The sequence below is a fragment of the Maylandia zebra genome, linkage group LG18 (genome assembly GCF_041146795.1).
Source record: "Maylandia zebra isolate NMK-2024a linkage group LG18, Mzebra_GT3a, whole genome shotgun sequence".
NCBI lineage: Eukaryota > Metazoa > Chordata > Actinopteri > Cichliformes > Cichlidae > Maylandia > Maylandia zebra.
In genome coordinates this window covers 28,136,770-28,161,794 of record NC_135184.1, presented here as the reverse complement: position 1 = coordinate 28,161,794, position 25,025 = coordinate 28,136,770, and the positions used below count along the sequence as shown (strand labels likewise).

At 40.0% G+C, this 25,025-nt stretch overlaps 1 protein-coding gene and 2 long non-coding RNA genes across 3 annotated transcripts; all 3 read left to right on the top strand.

The window, feature by feature from the left end:
• The first annotated feature begins 722 nt into the window (after positions 1-722).
• On the top strand, positions 723-3,464 carry LOC143413557 (uncharacterized). Its single transcript, XR_013094155.1, has 3 exons — positions 723-813; positions 911-1,117; positions 1,199-3,464. It is a non-coding gene; the product is annotated as an uncharacterized LOC143413557 (long non-coding RNA).
• An 8,562-nt stretch (positions 3,465-12,026) lies between these two features.
• LOC111500821 (solute carrier family 22 member 14-like) lies at positions 12,027-16,764 on the top strand. The gene is made up of 4 exons (XM_076877035.1): positions 12,027-12,401; positions 12,517-12,620; positions 16,239-16,393; positions 16,745-16,764. Exons 1-4 carry the CDS (start codon positions 12,027-12,029, stop codon positions 16,762-16,764), a joined length of 654 nt encoding a protein of 217 aa, XP_076733150.1.
• A 308-nt stretch (positions 16,765-17,072) lies between these two features.
• LOC143413770 (uncharacterized) lies at positions 17,073-19,678 on the top strand. The gene is made up of 4 exons (XR_013094386.1): positions 17,073-17,182; positions 17,265-17,385; positions 19,115-19,209; positions 19,413-19,678. It is a non-coding gene; the product is annotated as an uncharacterized LOC143413770 (long non-coding RNA).
• Positions 19,679-25,025: the final 5,347 nt, after the last annotated feature.

Genomic DNA, 25,025 nt, shown 5'->3' with positions numbered 1-25,025 from the left:
GTCTATGAGATGTCAATATTCCCCGCAAATACCTCTAAACCACAACATGGCAGAAGGGTGTTTCTTGTGTCTCTTCTTTACTTGTTTAATTTTCACTCACTGGCTGTTATAAATGCTGATATCTATGAATCGGCTCATAGCTAATAATGCTGGGCCATCAATACATGGTCCAGTTATATGTATTTGTTTATTTTTTTTCCTCTGATATTGTCTGTTTTTAGATGGCAGTGCCATTCAGTCATCTCACGATACTAAACACTAAAGGGCTTCTAACTGTCATGGTAAAATACAGGTGTAACTTTGCAAGTAACAAAATTCATCTGTTAAACCATAAGTGGGTCTCTGTGGTAAAGCCTAAACTAAAATCTGCTGAGGGGGGTGAAACTCCTGCAGCAACACACAGACCTGATAAAATGGAAATAATGAAGCAGCTATCATGAGCTCCATCCTGAAATCTTTGGAAGGTCATTGAGTGCAAACTTACAGCCGTGGAAACCCAGTACAGTTACAAAACTGTGAAAGAGATGGGGGACTAGTGAATTTGTAAGTCACAGATTCCAAGAAATGGGCCTGGACCCTTTTTGCTGATTTACAGACAGACCTTTGGGTTCTTAAATTTCTCTAAAATTATTATGTGAATGATGAAGGAAATATGAATTAGCTGCTTCTGAAAGCAGTAAACTTAATCTGTCAGTCTGTTTCAGGTTATGCTGTTGCTGTTACTGCGTTAGCAACCTGTGGACGTTTTCTCACTAACTGGGCAGGCTCCGTGTGCAATGTGTATGTTCAGGAGCTGTTTCCAACATCTTTTCGGTGAGCTGAGTCTCTCTCTCTCTCCTTGCCATTGCAGCCATAATGTTAGTGTGGCTCTCAAACTCTGTAGTCCTTAAAATATACATTCTTGTTTCAGACAAACAGCTTCTGGTTTGGGCTCTATTGTGTATCGAACTGGTGGTCTGATATCTCCACCAGTCAACATGTTGGCCATCTACCACTGGTCCATACCAATCATAGTCTACAGCAGCCTTACACTCATCAGTGGAGCTCTTGCCTTCTTGCTTCCTGAGACCAGAAGAAAAGAGCTTCCAGACTCAACTGATGAAGCTGAAGCCAATGGGTAATTAAGCTGCAAGCGAGACGGCAAACTCTTCAAACAATTTCTATAGTTTTAACCTCTCTGTTTTCCTTTTCCCTGCAGGACGAAGACTATGGAGAGGAACCAAAGTGGATCAAACTTACCTCCACAAAGAAAATCAACTAAGCTGTAATCTGAATATTTCAGTTGCTTCCTGTTTTGTTGCAGCAAACAACAAACACACAAGCTGGCAAAAACTTGATTGAAAACTTGATTTTTAAAAGTCAAGTCTCTCTTGATAGTGTTACTGTTTTTCTCATATACCTTAGCAGCAATAATTTGAAGTAGAGCAGGGCGATATGGCCAAAAATATTTATCACGATATATATTTGAAAATTTGCGATAACGATATAACCGACGATATAATTGATGCGAGACAAAATACAACTCCACAACATTACTAGCGCAAAAAGACAACCTTCCATTTATTTTCACTTAAACAAGAAGCTGGTTTTTATGTACATTAAAAGCTTTATAAAAAATGTAACAGTGCAAATGCAAATTCCTTGCTGAAAGTTTAACCAAAAGGCATTTCCAGTAGAAATGGGCTGACATATCCTGAGCATAACCATGTATAATATCCACTGAAGTTAAAAAGAGGTGCTTTGCAACATTAAACTGCAGTGTGCAGTACATATTTTTCGGACCATAAGGTGCACGGGATTATAAGGCACATTAAGCGAAACAAAGCAGTCAGATAAATCAAACTTTATTAAACTCATTCTTCTTGCTTCCTCCACTTCTGTACCATTGATTTATTAATGAATGAATTCTGCTCTATTCCCATGTTGTTGCAGTATATTAATGACTAACCTTGTATTGTGGATGGATTATCTCAGTTGTTCTCCTGACTGAAGTTTGGTCCGTTTACAGAATCCTGCCATGCGATTGCATTTGTCTCTAGCTATCAGGAACTTTAACGTTAACTTTTATAAGTGGAAAAGTGTTAGTGTTCGTCCTCCAGCTTCACTGTTTATGTTATGCTAACATAGCTGTGTCGCTAGCAGTCAGGTAGCACATCATTATATACCAGCTAGCCCAACTTCAGTAACCCTACAAACGTCACTGCTGTTTAGTTTCCTGTCTTCATTTATGTTGGACGTGATAGCAGAGCTGTACGTTTGAATTTTTCCAGAAATCTCTGTCAGAACATGCCATATCATGCTTAGGTAACTAGCGAAACTAGCAAGCTAACTTCCGCTAGCTTCCTGCTAACTTCTAACTCCGTTAAATGTAATAAATTTTGTTTTCATGGATGCCTGGAAGTTAAACTTCATAGTTTCACCTGGTTAAGCAGCAATGCTGATCGTTTTATTAAAGATGAAAGAATTTAGACAGTTTTTAACTCTCAGTGATGCTGCAGTGTTCCTTTGACCTGAAGAGACGGAGTTTAGGACCCAGATTACTCCCAGAAGAGCATCTTAGTCCGACAAATACGACAATGACGACGGCCGCTTGCATGTTCTGCAAAAAAATGTGCTTTGTCGTGTATCTGACCGACAAACACCACACCAGTTCCACATCAATGAAGTTGCACCATTTTTACAAACCAATTCTGGTTCATCTGTTTCACTCAACAATCGGCCATGTGCGTATGAAAACAAAGGCACTGCGCATGCGCGTTTTACTCATATTCTATCGCGATATTTCATTTTCCTATCGTTGCCTAACATTATACCAGTATTACCGTGAACGGTATAATATGGCCCAGCCCTAACTTGAAGTAATCATTTTCTGTATGGTTTTATTATGTTTTTATGTTATTATGTTATGGTTTTTATTATGTATGCCCACTCTTCTTAACATCATTGCTTCATAGGCCAGAACAGCATTTCTGTCAAGTTCAAGTTTAAACTTTGACTTGATTGTGAGACCCAACTTTAGACAAGGTTTTGCTGTCAGACAGACGGCCTCACATTTGACTCTAGAATATTTTAGTATAGAAGAGACTCAAGGCAAGTTCCTACAAATTTGCAAATCAAGCCCAAATCATCACCCCTCCACCAACGTGGGTGAAAACTGGTATGAGATTTTTGTGCTGATATGCTGTGTTTAGTTTTCACAAAACATGGTGCTGAGCATTACAGTCAAACATCTCCACTTTGGTCTCACCTGTCCAAAGGACATTGTTTTAGAAGCTTTGTGGTTTGTTCAGATGTCCTATGTTTTTACTTAATTATTAATTGAATAAGCAATGATCAATAACGTTATATCTTCTACTTTAGACTGAATTGTTTATTTCATTCTCAAATGCTTTTATGTTGAATAGTAACAAGTTGATTAAATAAAGAGACAAAGAGATATACAAATAAATTTATATTCATTCAAACTTTTCAGAGTGATGTCTGAGGTTAATTCTGAATAGTAATGAGCAGTGATTGTGTCTTTTTGTTCACAAACACACTGCTCATTTATAAATGCTGTAGCTTTAAGAGCAACCTCCCCAAAACCAGTCCAGTCCAACCAGTATGGCAACAACTGAAGTCAAAAATCCAGAACATCTGGCTTCATCCTGAAAGAAACCCAGTGGGTCATTGGTGCAAGCTGTTATCAAAAGATACAGTGGGTAAAATAAGTATTGAACATGCCACAATATTTTAGGTAAACATCCAAGACCCATCCAATCCACACAAGTAAAGTAATCAAACCACATATATCCATAAACTAAGTTATGTTTAATAATGAGAAATCACACGGGAAAAAAGTATTGAACACACAAAGAAAGGGAGATGGGAAATGGCATGACACCAGCTGACATCTATTGGAAATTAGAAAGTAACCCTGCCACTTAGTGCACATTTATATCAGCTGGTTCAGTCCCAACTGATATAAAAAGGTGTCTCATTACCAAGGTGTCACATAAGAAACATCTCTTGATGCATAAAACCAATAAGCTCCCTCGAGATATTTGCAACCGTATTGCTGCAAAATATACTGATGGCATAGGTTACAGAAGAATTTGCACTGTTGGAGCCATAATCCTGAAGTGGAAAGAACATTATTTCACCATAAAGGCTTTGTGGAGCCTTAACCGACCTCACCTGGAAGGGTGCCCCAGTGGACAAAGTAGTGCCAGGTGGCGTTTGTGCGGGGGAAGGAGGGTCTCTGTGGGGAACCCAGATGCCTAACTTATCCCTCTTTTTTTATTCTTCAGACTGATGCCCCAAACACAGGGCTGGGGGGCGTTTTGTTCCAGTGGTGTACATCAGCATGAAACCTGTCAGAGCAGGGGGGCAGGTACAGCACTGTAGAGAAGGAAGGCCTGGCCATCCACTGTCAGTCAACTATCTTTGTTATTACCTCTTGCCCTTTCATCCTCTTTTCGGATCATGCCTTGCTGCAATGGCTCAACCGCATGGATGCGGTGGTATCTGGCTCACCAGCATTTTAAGTTCAAAGTGGTCCAGGTGGTCACAGGGTGGGGTTGGGATAGACTAGGCCGGTAGTTCGTAAGAGATTACAGGATGACCCCAATCTCAGCAACAGGACCACTCTCAGCACTGACCAAGTTTGTTTGCTCTTGGAACTGTGTTCATTCCACATATTTCACATACAAGGGTGAGTACTACAGGCAGAAAGATGGGTGTGCCATGGGTTTCCCAGTTTCATCCATTGTGGCCAACACTTACATGGAAAAAGTGGAAAAGAGGGCTCTGTTATCCTACCTGGGAACACCAAGTTATTGGTTCAGGTATTCGTTTGGCTCTCGGCAAAGGCAGTCGCACTTTTCTCCTCTCCTCCTTCCCCTTATCTTCCCTGCTTAGCCTCTGTGTCCTTGTCTTGTCTCGTGTGTATTACTTTCCCTGGAACACTCTCTCTCAGTCTGTTCTCTAAAACCTATAAGAGAATTATGGATTTGATCAACTGGTCTCTGAATGCTATTGACACCCTTTTCTCAATGAGAAGTCTGGGCTCGGGAGAGCCTGAGTGCCCTGGAGGGACTTTCCCTGCCGGATACACGATGGACGGGTGGCAGACATGGAGGGTCGTGTGCCTGGCGGGACTGTCGATCGAGGACGCTGAAGATATCTACCTATTCGGAACCACGATAACAGGGTTCTTGCTGATCGGAGCTGGCTTGGCCCTGGTTTATTGGAGAATTAAGAAAGCTGAACCGGCTGTTCAAACCCCCCCAAGGCTGCCCGCTGGGATTGAAACGATGGGACGAGGCGCAACTTCTCAGAATGGGCTCACAGAGTGCAGCATGGTTAAGATCTTGGAGAGGCTTACGGCTGCCGTGAATACTTAGAATAACACCTCTGAGCAAAAGTTGGATTACATCTTGGAACAGCTCACTGCGGTCGTGAGGTCTCAGAATCTGCTCTTTGAGCACAAGAGTGACAAGACCACGGAACGCAAGTTTGATAACATCATGGAGAAACTCGCGGTTTCCCAACGGGAGATTGAGAGACCAGTGTTGGAGTGTTAAAGAACAGCTTTGAAATTCTCATGAGCTGCTCGCATAAAAGAAAAATCAACAACATCAACATCATAATGCGGACACCCCTTCGGCGCCAGCTGTGGGCTCAAGACTGGAGCTGAACAAAAACTCCCTGATAACGACTGTGTGTTGACTATTCTTCCCACTCTATGCAAGGCCACCTGGGTTGGCTGATAGACTGTTTACTTAGCCTGATAGGGCAAAGGACACATATACACTTACACTGATAAGTACTCACACATCCCCCCTCCCCTTCCAATGCCTTCGATGCTTGTTGCCTCCTGGGAACACGAGGCGGGTCTGGGCCCGCGCTGGAGAGTCAGCGCAGTGGCAGGATGGCTGCTGTGTTGCCTGGGATTACTCCTCATCCCCTACCCAACCTTGTTGCTGGTCACGTGCTCTATAATGTTGTACTGTGGACAACCAAGGTACACTTCAACTGCGAGAGACAGAATGTGAAAAAAAAATCCATGAATTCCCATGGTAGGATTTGTAAAGAATTTATTCGTAAATTAGGGTGGAAAATAAGTATTTGGTCACCTCAAACAAGGAAAATCTCTGGCTCTCACAGACCTGTAACGTCTTCTGTAAGAAGCTTTTCTGTCCCCCACTCGTTACCTTTATGAATGGCACCTGTTTGAACTCATCATCTGTATAAAAGACACCTGTCCACAGCCTCAAACAGTCAGACTCCAAACTCCGCCATGGCCAAGACCAAAGAGCTTTCGAAGGACACCAGGAAAAGTATTGTAGACCTGCACCAGACTGGGAAGAGTGAATCTACAATAGGCAAGCAGCTTGGTGTGAAAAAATCAACTGTGGGAGCAATCATCAGAAAATGGAAGACATACAAGACCACTGATAATCTCCCTCGATCTGGGGCTCCACGCAAGATCTCATCCCGTGGGGTCAAAATGATCATGAGAACGGTGAGCAAAGATCCCAGAACCACACGGGGGGACCTGGTGAATGACCTGCAGAGAGCTGGGACCAAAGTAACAAAGGTCACCATCAGTAACACACTACAACGGCAGGGAATCAAATCCCGCAGTGCCAGACGTGTTCCGCTGCTGAAGCCAGTGCATGTCCAGGCCCGTCTGAAGTTTGCCAGAGAGCACATGGATGATACAGCAGAGGATTGGGAGAATGTCATGTGGTCAGATGAAACCAAAGTAGAACTTTTTGGTATAAACTCAACTCGTCGTGTTTGGAGGAAGAAGAATACTGAGTTGCATCCCAAGAACACCATACCTACTGTGAAGCATGGGGGTGGAAACATCATGCTATGGGGCTGTTTTTCTGCCAAGGGGACAGGACGACTGATCCGTGTTAAGGACAGAATGAATGGGGCCATGTATCGTGAGATTTTGAGCCAAAACCTCCTTCCATCAGTGAGAACTTTGAAGATGAAACGAGGCTGGGTCTTCCAACATGACAATGATCCAAAACACACCGCCCGGGCAACAAAGGAGTGGCTCCGTAAGAAGCATTTGAAAGTCCTGGAGTGGCCTAGCCAGTCTCCAGACCTCAACCCCATAGAAAATCTGTGGCGGGAGTTGAAAGTCCGTGTTGCTCGGCGACAGCCCCAAAACATCACTGCTCTCGAGAAGATCTGCATGGAGGAATGGGCCAAAATACCAGCTACTGTGTGTGCAAACCTGGTAAAGACCTATAGTAAACGTTTGACCTCTGTTGTTGCCAACAAAGGTTATGTTACAAAGTATTGAGTTGTATTTTTGTTATTGACCAAATACTTATTTTCCACCCTGATTTACGAATAAATTCTTTACAAATCCTACCATGTGGATTCATGGATTTTTTTTTCACATTCTGTCTCTCACAGTTGAAGTGTACCTCTGGTGCAAATTACTGACCTCTGTCATCATTTTAAGTGGGGGAACTTGCACAATCGGTGGCTGGCTAAATACTTTTTTGCCCCACTGTATGTGCTTTCTGTGTAGAGGAGTTTTTTTGTTTCCTGTTCTCATGCTGTCCTCCTATAGCCCAGCATGAGCAGAGGTCTCTTTTTTTCCTCTTGTACTTTCCCATTGTAGTGTATATTTCAGTGTTTTTTTCTGTAATGCAACCGCTCTCTGACTTGTATCCCCATGTGATGTCTGTGTTGTCTGTGTATGGTCGGGGGGCGGGTTCATTCCACTGCAGGGCAACCTGCCACTGCATGTGGCGAATAAAATTTGAACTTGAACTTGAACTTAAAATCTGGGTGAAAATCAAATCTCAGGATGTGCCACAAGTAAATAATCAGTGGACAAACGCATCAAGTTCACCAGGGAGGATGTGAAAAATGACAGGCTACCCCAGGGGTCGGCAACCTGCGGCTCCGGAGTTGCATGCGGCTCTTTAGTCCTTATAGTGTGGCTTCGCGTGGTTTGGGAAAATAAATTAGAAGTAATTAGCTGAAGTGTATTTTATTTATGTTAGTTATTTTTTTTAACTTGTAGATCTAAATTGGAAGATTATTGCGACATTGAAATATAAAAATAAAATTATATTTTATTATTTTGTTCATCGCTCAAAATAAGCGTCACACTCGCAGAAGCCGGTGTACCCGCCGAAACGCCGTGCAATTATCGAGACTTTCAGCCCCAGGTAGGCCAGTTATGGATCTTCGGATCCACATTATGTCAGCAGCTATTCTCCACCATGAACTATGTTAAAAACAAACACCGCTCACGCCTCACAGATGACAGTTTACAGTCCTGAGTAAAGATGAAAGTACAGCCCCGATTTGCAGACGCTGTGCGCAGAGGTTCAGGAGCAGAAGTCGCATTGTAAACATACCACGGCAGACCCGACGATGTTTCCATGAACATGCTTTTCAGCATCTCTTTATTGACCACTTTTCACACATGGTTGCTGTACGCATACAGCCGGCTGTAGCTTTTCAGCTCACAGCCCGACACATACCAACAACAGCATAGATAGCACAGACGTAAACGAGGCGAGGCGTGATTGCGGGTGCCGCTCAGGTGCGTCCGCCTCCCCTGCAGCGGTGCTGCAGACCACGCCCCGCCACACACATTAACCAGGTAAAATACATATTTAGGCAGTATTTTTCATCTTTTAGCAGCATAGTGCTTTTTTTCCAATTATTTTTTTAAAAGTCAGGTCAAGGCTCCCATAGTACCGGTATGTCAATGTCAAAAAGTATTTGCGGCTCCCAGTGTTTTCTTTTGTGTGGAAACCGGGTCCAAGTGGCTCTTTGGGTCTTAAAGGTTGCTGACCCCTGGGCTACCCTGTCAGTAATGGGGGACATTTAAAGTTGATGTGTACCGATGCATACGGATCAGTATTTAAGGTTTGACTCTCATCATCCACTGGAGCATAAACTGGGTGTCATCAGGATGCTACAACACAGAGCGAACACCATCCGCACAGATACAGCGGCCAGCAAAGCCGAAAAACATCATATCAATAAGACCCTGAGTAAATGTGGTTATCCCAGCTGGGCATTTGTCAAAGCTGGGAAAGCTCATAGAGAATGCTCCAAGTGATCCAGGAGAGAGGACAACTGCTGCCTAAGCAAAAACCTCTAGTGATCCCATGTGTCAGGAGTATCAGAATAGCTGAGACACATTTTCTCTAAACATCAGGTCTCTGTGGCTTTCAAACCCCAAAATGTGCTGCTTCAAAAGTTGGTCCACCCACAAAAAGAGTAATATAGTGTACGCTGTTAAGTGCCAGGAGGATTGGCAGGATTTATACATCGGGGAAACCAAACAACCTCTGGCTAAGCGGATGGCACAACACAGAAGAGCCACCTCGTCAGGCCAGGACTCTGCAGTCTATTTACACCTACTGGTTTGAGTGGGGAGTCAAGGAAGCCATTTATTTCAAAAGGGAAAGACCATTTCTGAATCAAGGAGGGGGCCTAAGGGCACATCTTTCATTATCCTACAATGCTGTGATTGCAGCCATTCTCCAGGTCTCTCTGTACTCCTGGTCATTGATCAATGGTCATGACAATTTGCATATTAATGATTATGGGGGCACTGTTAGTCAGTGGTGCTAGTGTCACTGATTATGCAAATATCATATAGGAAAAATGGCAGATTAGGTTGGGTAAAAGACCAAAGGTTGAGGCACACAACGATGTGTGCCACTGGTAAAGTTTCTGGGCTGCCCTTCCTCATAACAGCCATCCCTCAAGATTTTCTCCATTTAAAGCAATGGATTATCAGGGATTGTAACATCTAGTCCCTTTTACTGAATTAAAAAAAAAAATTCTAGCACAACTATAACCCATATTCATAAAAATACTTTTAGTAATGATACTTTACTGGCCCAAGTGCCCCTTCTAACATAAGGCTGGATGGAAAGGAAGTGTCTGGATTTCATTAAGTTTAATGACAATGCTTCACCTCTCATCCAGGAGGCTTCTTCAGTTCAAAAACAAAATTAAGAGGTTTGTTCTCCTATGTTAATGTCAGAGGTCTGAGGAGAATGGTCAAACTGCTTTGAGCTGGTAGGAAGCGAACAATAACTGGAATATCCATTTATTACAAACAAGGTAGAAGAGCATCTCTGAATGCATAACTCATCACATCTTAAAGAAGATCACACAGTACAGTACAGAGTACAATTTGAATAGAAAATGACTGGAAAATGTTGTCTACATTATTGAGACATGCAGAAATTCAGATAATAGGATCAGAATTTAATGTAAACAACATTAAGGCATGGATCCATCCTGCCATGTGTAATAAGCTCAGGCTGGTGATATAATGTGTGGAGGATATACAATGTACAATGTGTACCACATAAAATCTATAGACTTCAAGTCAGTGTTGATTTTACACACACTCCAGCCACTTTATGAGGAACAAGTTACTAGTACCAGGTTGGACCACCTTGCCTTCAAACACTTTTAATTCTTTATGGCATTGATTCAACAAGGAAACATTCCTCTGATATATATAACCACATATATATCAGTTTTGTGACATGGCACATTATCTTGCTGGAAGCAGCTATTGGAAACTGGGTACACTATGGTCATAAAGGGATGGACCAACATCTATGCAGAATATATAGTCACTTACTTCTCCTGTCTTCACCATTCTAATTCTTGATTTGAACTTTAGCAGCCCGTCTTTGCCATGTTGTTGCCATGTGATTGGCTGATTTGACATTTGTGTTACAATCAGCTGGGTAGGTGTACTTACTCTACACGTAGGAGACTGCAAATAGATAGACAGTGTTCTGAATCTGTTAACTGGGTATAATTCTGTCAATTCTTGGGAGTAATAGCCATACATAGTATTGAAAACTACAATTTGAATATGGCCATTACGTATTTAAATGTAGGTTTTGCAAATGTATGTAACAGCTGCAGTGGAGCAGTGTATACAACTTGAGTAAACCTTAAGTGTGCTGACACGGCATAAAGCGAACAATCCTTTAGTTTCACCTTAGTTACAGTTTTATTCACTGACCTCTTCAGTGTTCACACATACGTTATAAACTGTATGATCATTCCTGATTACAAGCAAACGCTCTTTATTACATTACCCAACAACACCTCTTCAAAATCAGATTCTGAGCCAGAGCATTACTCTTTCTCTGCTTTTTTGGGTCAGCTTTTTTACAGGAGTGAGGAGAAAGAGCAGAACTTCCCCAGATTAAAGACCAGCACCCAGCGAATGCTTAAGCCTTTATTTACTGTATAATTTTTGCTTTCCTTCACAGTTTTACTGTGTTCACAGTCTTTTGCAGCTAGTACAGTGTCTCCTATAATACACACAAAGTAATTGTGATACATGTTATACATTAATTACGTCACACAGTCATCATATATTTTTTTAAATTGAGTTTATTCCCTTTAAAGATGCACTTTGGGATTCATTCCCTTGATCACACTGGACTAAATTCTCATTACAGACACAATGAGAATTAGATTTCCTAAAATAAAACTAGAAAATGCACATTAGGCCCTGAACACATATAAGAAGTCAAGGAGAAAAAGCATATTTTCACCTCTAATTAGGTATGTTGACAGAGGTCAGCTTCAGTGTTCTGGATAGATTTAAGCAGAAAGGTCTGACTCTTGCGGTTCAAACTGCTGGTTTGAGAGAAACTTAGGTCTGTTAACTTAAAAAATGTAAATAAACTGCAAATGAAGGCACCACTTTATCACTCCGCTCTGTTCAGTGCTTACTACTAACTCAGAGATGCTTTAGCCTGATGATTTTAGATTTAAAGCAGCAGATTTAAAATCAGAAATTGTGTTTATGTGTGTGTGTAATGACTTTTGAAAGAGCCCTGAATGTGGTGACATGACAGCAGTTCAGTATGTTCAGGTAAAAAAAAATTTAAATAATGAGCTCCGTGTGCTAAAAAGATAATATAGCTGGGTTAAAGATTAACAGTCACTGTATGAGTCGGCGCTGCAGCTCTTTTGTTTTTCAGACCTTCACCATCAAGCTCAAAATGACAGACTTTGGAGAGATTCTAAGGAACATTGGGGAATTTGGATTATTCCAGAAGATCACTCTAATTGCACTTTGCTTTCCAAACTTTGTTCAGACTTTTCTCTTTGCCAGTTTTGTTTTCATCCAATCAGATCCAGACAGACACTGCAGCACAGACTGGATCCTCAGTGCTGCTCCTAACCTGACCTCAGAGGAGCAGCTCAACCTGACCGTGCCTCGGGAGGAGGATGGGACCTTCAGCAAGTGTGAGATGTTTGTCCCAGTGAGCTGGGACATTGATACTATCAGAGAGTACAGACTCAATGAGACCACAGGGTGCCAGGATGGATGGGTGTATGGGAACATGCTCTATAAAGCCACCATAGTCACTGATGTAAGTGAAATTTGTTGTTCAGTAGATCTCTCACCTCCATGAAACATTACATTAATTATTTTTTTTGTTTTATTATTGTTATTGTTATTATTATTATATTTATTTGTTTTCACAGTTTGATCTAGTGTGTGGCCAGGCCAGCTTGGTGGAAGTGATTCAAGCAGTATTCATGGCTGGAGTTCTTGTTGGTTCCCTCATGTTTGGACCTTTTGCTGAATCGTAAGTGTGCTCCTTGCAGTAGTTCATGGTTCCTTTTGCACCGAAATACAGAAATATGGCAGCTTTTTACGGAAAGGCAAGCGAATACAGTCCCTCCACTCCAATACACACACACATGAAAACATCTTCCTCCATTATTTTGCAACTTCACAAGCTCAGTCATATCAGATTAAAAAATATTGTTTGCACTAACAGTCTACACTGTACATAAACATCTTCATCTTTCTGCACTCCTTCCTGGCTGAAAAATTGTAAAATATTAATACTTCTACAGTTAAATAAATAAATATCTGCTATATTACCAAAAATAATTTACCATTAGCTGAAAAAGATGAGTGACTGAGAAATGTTTCAAACCATTCCTTTAGGAAAAGAAGCAAATCTTGAAAATACCTCTATACACATAAACCTTTATTACTGTATAATTGTGCATAAAATATTACAAGTCAAAACAATTATTCATATTTATTCTGCAGAAAACTGCATTAAATGGATGAGTTCAAAAACACAGGCCTTTTCAAAAAAGTATATTAAAATTTCCACGCTCTGTATTCTCTACATCACATGTGTTGGTCACGTTCGCAAACAGAAACCCACCTGTTACACAGATAAAGCATTGAAGCTCATTTGCTTGGTAATGCTTACTATGTTTCCATACAGAGTGTAAATTGTAATTGACCTCAAAGCAGTAAAAGCAGAGCCAGCAGCAGCTTGCCTCCCATGCTGGTTTTTCATCAGGTTACTGTCAGACCAGCTGTTTGCACACGTGCATAGCACCAGAAACCATAGCACATCTTACCAAGCTGAGGTCATTGTTAATGGAAGCCAGACGCAGCTGTAAAGCAGAGAGAGCCACAGTTTCTATGAGCAGTAAACAAGCAGAGCTTTCAGTGACAATAGGCAACTGCAGCCACAAGAGGCAAACAGTTGAGGAGCTTTATGACAAGCACTGTCATAAAGCTCCATGCATCCATCATGTCTGAGATGAAAAGTGAGTGACTGCTTTACTTTGGTACATTTTATTTATGTCTATTTTTAGGACAAGCAGAGCTTGCCTTGGTTGTCCTGACAGTGCATCACTGCTATAATTTTACACTGAATGAATAACTTTTGTCTGTTAACACATTCACAAAACAAATGTCTCTTTTAATTTGTTAGGTTTGATACCTTAGCAACAGCTTATCAAATAAATATTTTCACTAACTTCAAAAATAAATACTAATTTTGAGTCATATGCTTTGATTTGCGAATCTAATAAACCTGTATTTTTTTCCCAATGAAACACAGAAAATATATTAAATTAATGCTATTTTAAGGAAAATATTTGCTCATTTTGCATTTGACTGCAACAACACATTTGAAAAACTTATTTTCGGCATTGCACAGAGATATCTCCAGATTCTCTGAATCTTACATTCTGACTATGAGCTGACAGTTACCAAATAAATATTATAATGTTTCTATAACATGAATGTTCCACAATTGTGTTGGATTAGACTTAGAATGGAATCTATTATGTGTATTTCATAAATCAATAAATAATTTAAGTATGTACTCTATTGCCTTATGTTAATACTTTAATGCAGTCCGTTAAAATGCCGCTTCCCTGCATATATACCAAAACTGCACATGCAATCATGTAAATAAGTTTGAGGGGACTCTGTGCAGTTCTGTGTGCGCCCGATGATTCAGCAGCCTGCAGAACCATCTTGAGGAGATAACTTGAAGAAACGTCTGTGTAGGTTTCCAGCCATCCAGCTCATAGTAACATAGTAATCATAGTGACCTTTATCTTAGTGACCTATTTATTTTTATTGTGGCTGGGTTTAAAGTGCACTGGGATGCACTGGGATGCACTGAGATGTCGTGCTTATAGAAGGTTCTCAAGAAGTGCACATCCCAGTGTCCTTCAGACCCATGCACACACTCAGACAAAAACTGGTTCATTCCAAGGACAAAACTCCCAAACCCAAACTAAACAACATAGTGTGTGCTGTGCAGTGCAGCAAGGAGTGCTCAGACCTCTACACAGGAAAAACCACAGAGCCACTTGACAAACCCATGGCACAACATAGAAGAGCCACCTCTACTGGACGAGACTGAGCTGTACATCTGCATCTAAAGGACCAAGACACATGGTTTGAAAGAGGAGTGAAAGAAGCCACCTATGTCCACTGTGAATGACCATCTTTGAACAGAGGGGGTGGCTTACTGCACCAATTCTCTGCTAGCTACAATCCAGTTTTGAGATCCCTTCCCAGGTGCCTTAATGCCAACTCAAATCTTGCGTCAGTTGATCTCAATAGGTCACATGATAGGATGAGGCAAGGTCTCACATGGTTTCATCCAAAACCTCTGCTGATAATGACACCACACTCTTTTTTACACCTCAGCTCATTTGCTGAGGCACGTGATCAATAATGGGTCAACGACCCCCTTAATTGACAACTCCCACTAAGGCCTAAAATCTGGGACTCTCCACCATTCGCTCTTAGAACTGAAGAAGAGAGGTCAAACATCAGGTTGAGGTCTGGACTGGGCCATTGCAGCACCTTGATTCTTTTCTTTTTCAGTCATTCTGTTGTAGATTTGCTTCTGTGCTTGGGATCATTGTTGTGTTGCATGACTATTTCAGCCAAGCTTTAGCTGTTGGACAGCTGTTGCCCTCCCGTTTGACTCAAGAATGCTTTGGTATGGAGAAAGATTCATGGTTGTATCAACGATTGCAAGATGGCCAAATGCTGTGGCTACAAAACAATCATCGTCACTCCTCCACCGCTGTGCTTGACAGTTCGTACGAGGTGTTTGTGCATGTGTGCTGTGTTTTTGTTTTGTTTTGTTTTGTTTTGTTTTGTTTTGTTTTGTTTTGTTTTGTTTTGTTTTGTTTTGTTTTGTTTTGTTTTGTTTTTTTTGGGGGGGGGGCGGGGGGTAGACAGTAGACAGGATAGACCGTTATGAAGCGCCTTGAGGCGACTTTTGTTGTGGTTTGGCGCTATATAAATAAAATTGAATTGAATTGAATTGAACGGGAAAGAGAGAAGGGGAAAAGGGGAAGACATGCAGCAAGGTCACCCTCAAAGGTCACACTCAAACCCAGGCTGCTGTATTTTTAGCCATAAGACAACCAGTGTGCTAAACTGCCTCCTGTTTCAAAGGTCTTGTAGTTTTATTCAAATATAACTTTGCAAATATAAGAAGCTTATCTCTTAGCTCTGGTTCCCTACCATAGTGGTTTTATTTCTTCATTCAGCTGCCCCTGTCAAGCAGTGTAAGTAATTTAATGTTGTGTTCTGTGTGTTTTATGTGTAATTTATTAGTTTGTTTTTATATGTTGCATATTTGTGTTGTTTGCATGCTTTTATTCTAGTCACTCATGACCCTCTCCAATTAAAGGAATGTCTTGTACCTCTATAGGCCAGTAAAAAACTCGAGATATGGCCAGTACAGCGAGAGACTCCAACATGACTGCACAGAGTCCCATAAAAAACTATTTTTACATGATTGCATTACTGTTATCTCTGTAATGATGCTACATTAACCAGCAGCTCTTGTGATTTAGTGTGCTTAGTATCATAACAGAAGCTAATGTATCCCTGTGTGTTTGTCTTGGTGTTTCAGGTTCGGCCGCAAACGAGCAACTCAGATTCCAGCAGTTCTGTTGTCTGTATTCACCGTGACAACAGCTCTCTGTCCCAACGTCTACTTATATTTAGTATCTCTGTTTCTGGTGGGATTTGGAGCTGGAGGATATCGAGTCAACAGCATCATACTATGTATGAAGAGTACACTAACTTTTTACATCTTCTGGACAAGGCTACAACTAACAGTAGTTTTCATTGTAAAATAATCTGCCAGTTGTTCTCTCAATGGCTAAGATGATGTTCTTATAATGTTTTAGAGGTCCAACAAGGCTGTACTGATCTGATATTTTCCATTCAAACTTTCTACTTCCACCTCTTCCCATTTATTATTTTTATTGTTACTTTTATCTTACTGTTGCCTTTGTGACCGTTTTACATATTTACATTTACATAAGAGACAAAAGATAATCAGTTTCTAAACATAAAGATGTTGGACAAAGGACAAAGACACATTTATGTAATTTTGTGTCCACCTTTCTACAGGGGGTTTTGTCTTCAACTAAACACATACTTGAGAAACTCTTGGGTTGTTGTTGGTTGGTTTGGGTCATTATCCATTCACACTGAGATGTTCTGTCTGATTAGGTATAAAACAGTAATAGAAAAATATATGTACAGTCAGCCGAGATATTCATAGCAGCTGATGTGCAATGTTTTTACTTATTTTTGTTGTTATGTATTTATTTTGTTCCATTTGAGCTGAGGTCTTAATCTAAAATAAACAAACAATTAACATATTTTCCTTATTGCAGCCACTGAATGGATTGGGACGTCCAAAAGATCATGGGGAGCTTGTGTGACTCAGCTGTTTAGTGCAATTGGAGAGTGCGTCCTCGCTGGTATGATCTATGGCATCCGAAACTGGAGACTGGCTCAGCTGATCACAGCAGTTCCGCTTGCAGTGCTTATTATCTACATATGGTGTGTATTTCACTCTATTTATTGAGTTATTTATACATTTCAAAATGTCTGTTTGTTTGAAGTTCAATTTTCTTCCTATCAGGTTTATTCCAGAGTCAGCCAGGTGGCTGTTAAGCAGAGGCAGAAAAGAAGAAGCCAAACAGCTCATTGTCAAAGCAGCAGCCATTAACAAACACCCTGTGTCAGAGTCTCTTCTGGACAAGGTAGTGAATCACATTCATCAGGGGAGGAGTTTTCAAGAACATCGATGGCACCTGTAAAATACCTCAAAATAAGTGTGTTATATTCAGAGATGGGCAGTAACGGGTTACTGTAATCTGATTACTTTTTCAAGCAATAAGTAAAGAAAGGGATTTCTATTGCAAAAAAAAGTAATTCGATTTCTGTTACTTTCCCGTAAGCACGCTGCGTTACTAAACAGTGATTTTATTTGTGAGAGTGTCTCACGACATTGACGTGCGAGCGTACGACGTCCGTTGCAGCAACAGACATGTGTAGATCAACAATGCGAGCTAGAGTACGACCGTGCAGCGTTTAAAGCGTGGATGTCCTGACATTACTTTTAGCTTCATTCCATAAAAAATGACAAAAACATTAGCGACCACTGTTCACTCTGCGTGGGAAGACAACTTCTTTCTACAGCGAAAAATTAAACTTCAAATCTGTGCAAGCACCGAGCACCCTGCCACAGGAGTGTGAAATTCACAGAGAAATCCCCAGATCCCCCCACTGACATGACCGCTGCAGCACTGGCCAAACCTCCACCGGCCCCACTCCTGCTAAACAGGTGACAATCGATTTAAGAACGACAGGACTTAGTGCTGCCGAACCTTTGACTTTATTTATTTCTTGCTGTTTTTTACTTGCATCTATTTGAAAGAGTAAGTGTAAACACAAACAATTATTTCATTTTACATGCTGGAATATGCAGAAAATAGGTTTAAAAGTTAAACAATTTATTCAAATCAAAGACTGTTGCATATAATTTAATTTTTGCTTGATGCAATGTGCATAAAGTTAAAAGATTAAAACTAATAAAACAAGTTTTAAAAAGAGAATTTTTTCATTTGATTCCATTTTTTATGATGGATTATGCAGAAAAAGTAGAACAGGGCCGAAAGGTCTATTGCTTTATAATGTATTGAGGTTGTGTATCATGTTTTTAACAAGTAACTAAGTAATAGAGTAACTAATTACTTTTGAAAATGAGTAATCAGCAAAGTAACGGAATTACTTTCTTGGAGAAGTAGTCAGTAATTAGTAACTAATTACTATTTTCAAGTAAATTGACCAACACTGGTTAGGTTTGGTACCATGCCTGGTATTCTTTTAATTATTTTTCAATAAAGTTTGCACAGGCTTTCTTATAATGGACTTTTATGCCATTTTCATCAAGATGGCAATAACCTCTGACTACTAAAGAGTCAGTCCTCCACTATTACTCATGCAAATGGTGGTGGTGGTGTGTCTAAAGGTTTTTAAGCTCTGCCTCTGCCCCTCCACCCAGTGACATTAAACTGTCCCTGGTGTTTTTTGCGTAATGTTGCTAATCAAATAAACAAATTGAGTAAGGAAAGTAGAGTCATGAATAGAGAAGACATTATGTTCATTATTCAACATATTAAGGACAAGAGATATGGATTTAGGCAACACAGTGACTCTGTATGTTCTGCCCGTGTCTGTTTGACTTCCTCCCACAGTCTAAAGACATGCATGTTAGGGTAATTGCTCACTCTAAATTTGCAGAAGGTGTAAACGGTGTTGATGTCGATGGGTTAGGCCTAGAGTGGTGACCTGATCAATGTGTATTTGGTTTTTTTTGTGCTAAATTTGCTAAAAGAAATTCTACCTTGATTCAAAGTAATACCACTGGAGGCATAACAAATCTCCATTATTAAAATGGTGTTACGATAAACATTATGTCTCCCACAGATTGAAGTGAATAACTCTGTGAATAACGAAGGAATAAAAATCATCTTCAAATCATCACTGCTGACCAGATATTTCTTTATTATAATACTGTCATGGTAAGTTCAACATCTATAGTGAGGTTAATACATTAAAGGGAAATATTTCAATGCAAAAACATGTTGCTGTTTTTAAATCGTAAGATTTTGACTTTTGAATTTGATGTTTTGATGATTAAATGGCCATTCATAAATGTGTTATAAATGGTTCATGATACAGGACTTTTGTGTCTGATTAAATGTGTTTCTCTTCTCTTTTAAAGGTTTTCCGTGAACCTTTCCATCTACAGTTTGTACTTAGACATGGAAAGCTTTGGTTTGAGCATCTTTGTAACCCAACTCCTTTATGGTGTTTTTGAAGTACCATCTGTTTTACTCTCCATGTGGCTGCTGGATATTTTTGGGAGGAAAATATTATTCATAGCAACCCTTCTGATCGGAGGAGTCTCTTCCATACTTATCCTAGCTGTTCCTGATAGTAAAAGCTTAGTTATATCACAAAATACATTTTATTTTTGTCTGATTATCATGTTTATGTTCACTTTTATTAATTATTTATTTCATTATGTCAGGTTACGCCATTTCTGTCACATCTTTAGCTGTTGCGTCTCGTTTTTTCTTGATATGGGCTGGCTCTATTTGTATGGTCTTTATGCAGGAGTTGTTTCCAACATCGGTTAGGTAAGCAGTCACAGTTTTTATTCATGTTTGTGAACAACTTGTGTGAAAAGAACGCTGAAAAAAAAAGACCAACTTAGTGAGTATACCTTTTGTCCTCCTGTTTCAGACAAACAGCCACATCTTTAGGATCCATATCAGCAAGATTAGGTGGATTACTGGCTCCACTGCTGAACTTGTTGGCCATGTACCACTCGGTCATACCCATCACAGTCTTCAGCTGCCTTACGTTGATAGGTGGATTTCTCGGCTTCTTGCTTCCCGAAACCAAAAGAAAAGAGCTTCCTGAGACGACTGAAGAGGCTGAGCGCAATGGGTATCAGTGTTTAACTACTGCAGCATTTCAAACATGTTATTTTGTCAATGATCGTTTCTTCATCTGTTTCTGTTTTATGTCTTTCAGACAAGTTAGTCCCACAAGAAGAACAACTACCAGTCCACATTCATATTCAACCAAGATGTAGATGTTTTTGTACGGATTTCATCTTTACAAATATGTGATGTATTTAAATGAACCACAACCTCAGTCATCATGTTCTATAGACGTCCCTGGTTCTGGACTCAGGGTCTGAAGATACATCTGAGGAGACCGCAGTCTTAATAAGTTATCATTTTGTTAACACTTTAGTTTTTAGACAGTGTAACTTTGGCTAACTTTCTGCAGTACAAAGAACCAAGTGTAATAATAAGTGATTAAATAAACACTGTTTCCATCACCTTGAAAAAATTAAACACTATTCCCACTACTTGTTTCCCATTAACTGCTGCAGCATCACATTCTGAAAGCAACCCTGCTGTTATTCTATCATGTGTTTAACTTTGTGAAGGTGAATCTTAATCCAAACTATGATCTTTTCATAAATGTCACCAAGTAGTTTGTGTGCATAATTATAATTATAATAATCATTCTCAGCATTATAAACTATTTTGGGTGATTATTTTGAAATATTGTGCAAACACATGACCAGTGAAAAGACCTGAAGGAGCAACAATCACTCATTGCTCACTACATGATGGGAAGGTCCCAGCAACCTAGCCCTTCTGCATCATAGCTAAGTGAAGGCTCAGTGTCACCTGATCCAGCCTTAACTATGAGCTGCATCAAAAAGGAATGTTTTAATGCTAAGTAGAGAGGGTGTGTGTCTGCTGAATGCAAACTGGGAGCTGGTTCCACAGAATAGCGGCCTGAAAGCTAAAGGCACTGCCTCCCATTCTGCTTTATGTCCTAGGAGCCACAAGTAGGCCAGTAGTATGAGGGCAAAGTGCTCTATTGGGATGGTGTGGTAGTATGAGGTCTTTAAGATTACTTAAGACCGATTCTCTAGTCCCTGTCAGTACGCTCACTGCTCACTGCAGCACTTTGTTTCCCGAAGCCAACTGATGGCTTTTTAGGAGACCCTGATAACTTACTGATGTAAGTTACTTCTAGTCCAGCCTAGAAGTAATAAATTAATGAACTAGTTTTTCATCATCACTCTTAAAGAGGATCTTTCTAATTTTAGAGGTATTGCACAAATCACTGCATTACTGCAGTTTAAACTAATTGGTGTGTGTAATCTGGATTCATGGATATGTAAAGCTGGTATCATTGGCATAATAATGAAAATGTAAATTATGTCTTCTAATAATACTTCCTAAGTGAAACATGTATAATATAAACAGAACTGCACAGAATCCTGTGGAACTCCATAATGCGAGGAAGAATTTGAGATTTAAAAAAAAAACGTTGGAGATTAGCCTATAATTATCTAAGACAGCTGGGGCACGTGATGCGTTTTTAAGCAACGGTTTAATTAATGACACCCTCAACGCCATTGGGATGAGGGTGGGCCATGTCATATCATTCACAAAAATACAGGTAATTTTTTTTTTTTGATATCATGATATTTCATGGTGTAAACACATCACCCCATCACACAGTGGATTACAGTCACGTGGGTCATGCAGCATGAAGTTATTAAAGTTGTTAAGGTGAAGAAAACGTTATGGCTGAAGATTTAATTCACAAAAGCGCAGCTCTTCAGTGTTGTTTAATTATTTTGGATACAAACGAGGAGCTACAGAACAAACTACAATAATATGTAAGGAGTGCACGAAGGCTATAATATCTAAAGGGGAAATCCCTCTAATTTATTTCACAATCTCAAGCATCAACACCTGATTCTAGTAAAGAGCCAGGCAATCAAAGAATGAGCAGTCAGCGAAACTGTATCATTACTGCGTGGTCAGTAGAATCAGAAACACCACCACAAGCTTCAAGATCAGCTGAAGACAACCTGGGCCAAAGCGCAAAGTTGCCAAAGAAGACCCTTGGAAGCTTTTTTAAGAGGGTAGCAGCAAGGACTGGGACCATCTCCAAGGGACAGGCAGAGTTAAAAACGACCTAGATTGTCCCCCAGCAGATGGTGACAATGATCCCCTCAAATGGTGGAAAGTGCACGAGGTTAACTGTCCTCAGGTCAGTCATTTGGCAAAAAAGTACTTGTGCATCCAAGCCACAAAGTGCAGCCTCTGATAGGTTGTTCAGCACAGAAGAGAACATTGTCACCTGTAATAGGCCTGCTCAGTTACAGTTTTTTCTGAATGCTTAAACCCTAACTGTGATTCCTGTAGCACAATCTCTAAAACTATTCAGACTTATAGCAAAACCACTCACTGAGTTTGCAAAACTAAAAGCACAAAAACTGCTTTGCACTCAGTTTGCAATTTTGTAACACACACTTTGCAAAACTGTAGGCACAATTCACTGCACAACACTCAATTACCAAATTTCCAACACGCTCCTAGCAAAAGTATACACATGTATGGCTATCATTAACACTAATTTGCCAACTGTCTGGCACACTTTCACATGTGAAAACTTTTTTAGATAATTAGTTCACTTTGCAATCAGCCTAAGCACTATAATACAGGTAAGCTGTGTGTGCGGAGTACAATGAAGCGAGCAGAAAGAGTGAGAAGTAGAGGAGGCCGAGGAAGAGGACGTGGAGGTGAAGAAGTAGGATGAAGAGGACGACAAGGACAAGGAGGAGCAAGAGGAAGACGAGGAGGGGGGAGAGGAAGGGTAGGAAGAGTAAGAAATAGAATTGCTGATGACATCAGAGCTACAATAGTGGACCATGTAATCAACCGTGGAATGACCCTGAGGGAAGCTGGCCAACGGGTCCAGCCTAACTCGAGCCGCTACACTGTAGCAAGCACCATAAGGACATCTTGAAATGAGAATCGGTTAGTACAGTCACTTCGCACAAAGATTTGTAGCACTGCCATATGCCAATGAGAAACACACCAATACCATTGATGTAAAAATACTGAAATTGTTACTTTACAGAATTGCTAGATGACCAGATGCTGGGGGCAGAGGAAGCATGTTCACTGCAGACCAAGTAACCCATATAGTCATTATGGCGATTGCAAATAATCTTATACTTGGAAATAAACACTTGTGTTTGTTTTGATGTGTTTGAATAAACACCAGTACTTGAAGTTTGGATCCCTCTATGCTTATGGATCTATGACAGAAGTATGAGCTCAAACTGACATAGCCTACCTTGTGCACAGAGAAAGCAAAAGCCAGATGTGTTTTGTATTCATACCATCAGTGTGCAGTTGGCGCATTGTGTGCTTAGTAGATGATGGCTTGTGTGTACTGTTTGATACGGAAACACCATTTTTACCAAGGTGTGAAGAGTTAATCTAGCTGTGTTTGCTTTTGCAAGAGAACTACAATGTTTTGATTATTGGGTGACAGGTTTTCTTATTTGTGTGAAGAGTTTTGCAAAATTAGCCAATAGTTACAAAAAATGTGCTTAAGCAATCAGAAAAAACTGTAAAAGCAACTTATTTTTTTGTTTGATTGTTTATGCTCAAAAGATTTGAGAATTATTCATTTTATTTTTCTAAACGGCACTTTTTTGTGGTGGATTTTATTTTATTCTTTTAGTATTTATGTTTTATACAAACTTTTTCAATCCAAAGAACAGAGGGAGAATTTTTATTTTTATACTTTAAGACTGAATACATTAAAGTTACCTGTGTAATTGTGTGGATGCCTTAATAGGCATCCACACTATTGAGTTCCTGTTTCTCTTTATTCTTTATTATTCCGGGTGTTTCCGTACACTTTTTGCCGTGGATCTACTTCCACAATTTTTGTGCTATTTTCACCGTTCAAACTCTAAACTGTTCTGCTTTTTCTGCTAATGCCGGCTATGACTTTTGGTGTTTATTACTATTATACTTTTTAAAATATTACACTTTTTTCCTTTAATTTGTCCCATTGAAATGAATGGGAAACTTCCACAATTCTGCTAAAACTTTCTTGTCTTTGAAACTTAACTACTGCCTCATACTTTCACCTAGAAACTTCATTCAAACTTTAAAATGTTCTCAAATGATTTGGCTATTCCTGTATGATTCAGCTTTTTCAGATCTTCTACCGTTTTAATCTTATCCCTCTTTGAGTTTTCAGTTGCAAAATTGTGATTTTTCAGAAAATACATGCGTTGCTATGGTTGCTATGCAATTAACTCAGAGGGGACAGTGAAACTGTTTGAATTTTCTCTTCATGTCCAAACAACTTCTTGCTACTCGCTCAATTTCCACTCAAGCCCCACACATTATACATCAAAACGTAGGTATTTTTGCTGGCTTTCAGAAAATGTCACTATCATTGTTGTGGGACTTATAGATTTTTTGCAAATCTCCTCAGAGTAACACAAAGTCAGAAAACTCTCCATATAAACTCAATGGAGAGTTTGTTCAAAATCACCGCTGGATTTCTCTAATGAGAGGCATTTTCAAATTGTCATATCTCCTTAACGAAGCGAAGTTAAGACATGAGGCTTGTCCCCGTATATGTTCAGACACTCCTGACGCTCACAATTCAAGAATTTCTTTCTCACCTATTACCGTTCTGAAATGAGTTGGACTTGTTTGAGGGTAGGAAATTTGTCCCTCGCTCAGATTTCATCAGATTTCAATCTCTGGAAATGAACCACTTTTTTCTCTCGTCATATCTTTTTGATGGATTGCCACAGAGCCCTGAAAATTTCCATGACTGTTCACCAAAGCCTGCTGTTTCTTACGGTGAAAGAATGATTTTGATGCTCCATATAGATTTTGAGTTACCAAAGGTTGTTTGAGCGCAAGTCAAGGCAGTTTTTGCTTCGCCTCTACTCAGTTACAGTGTATTACAA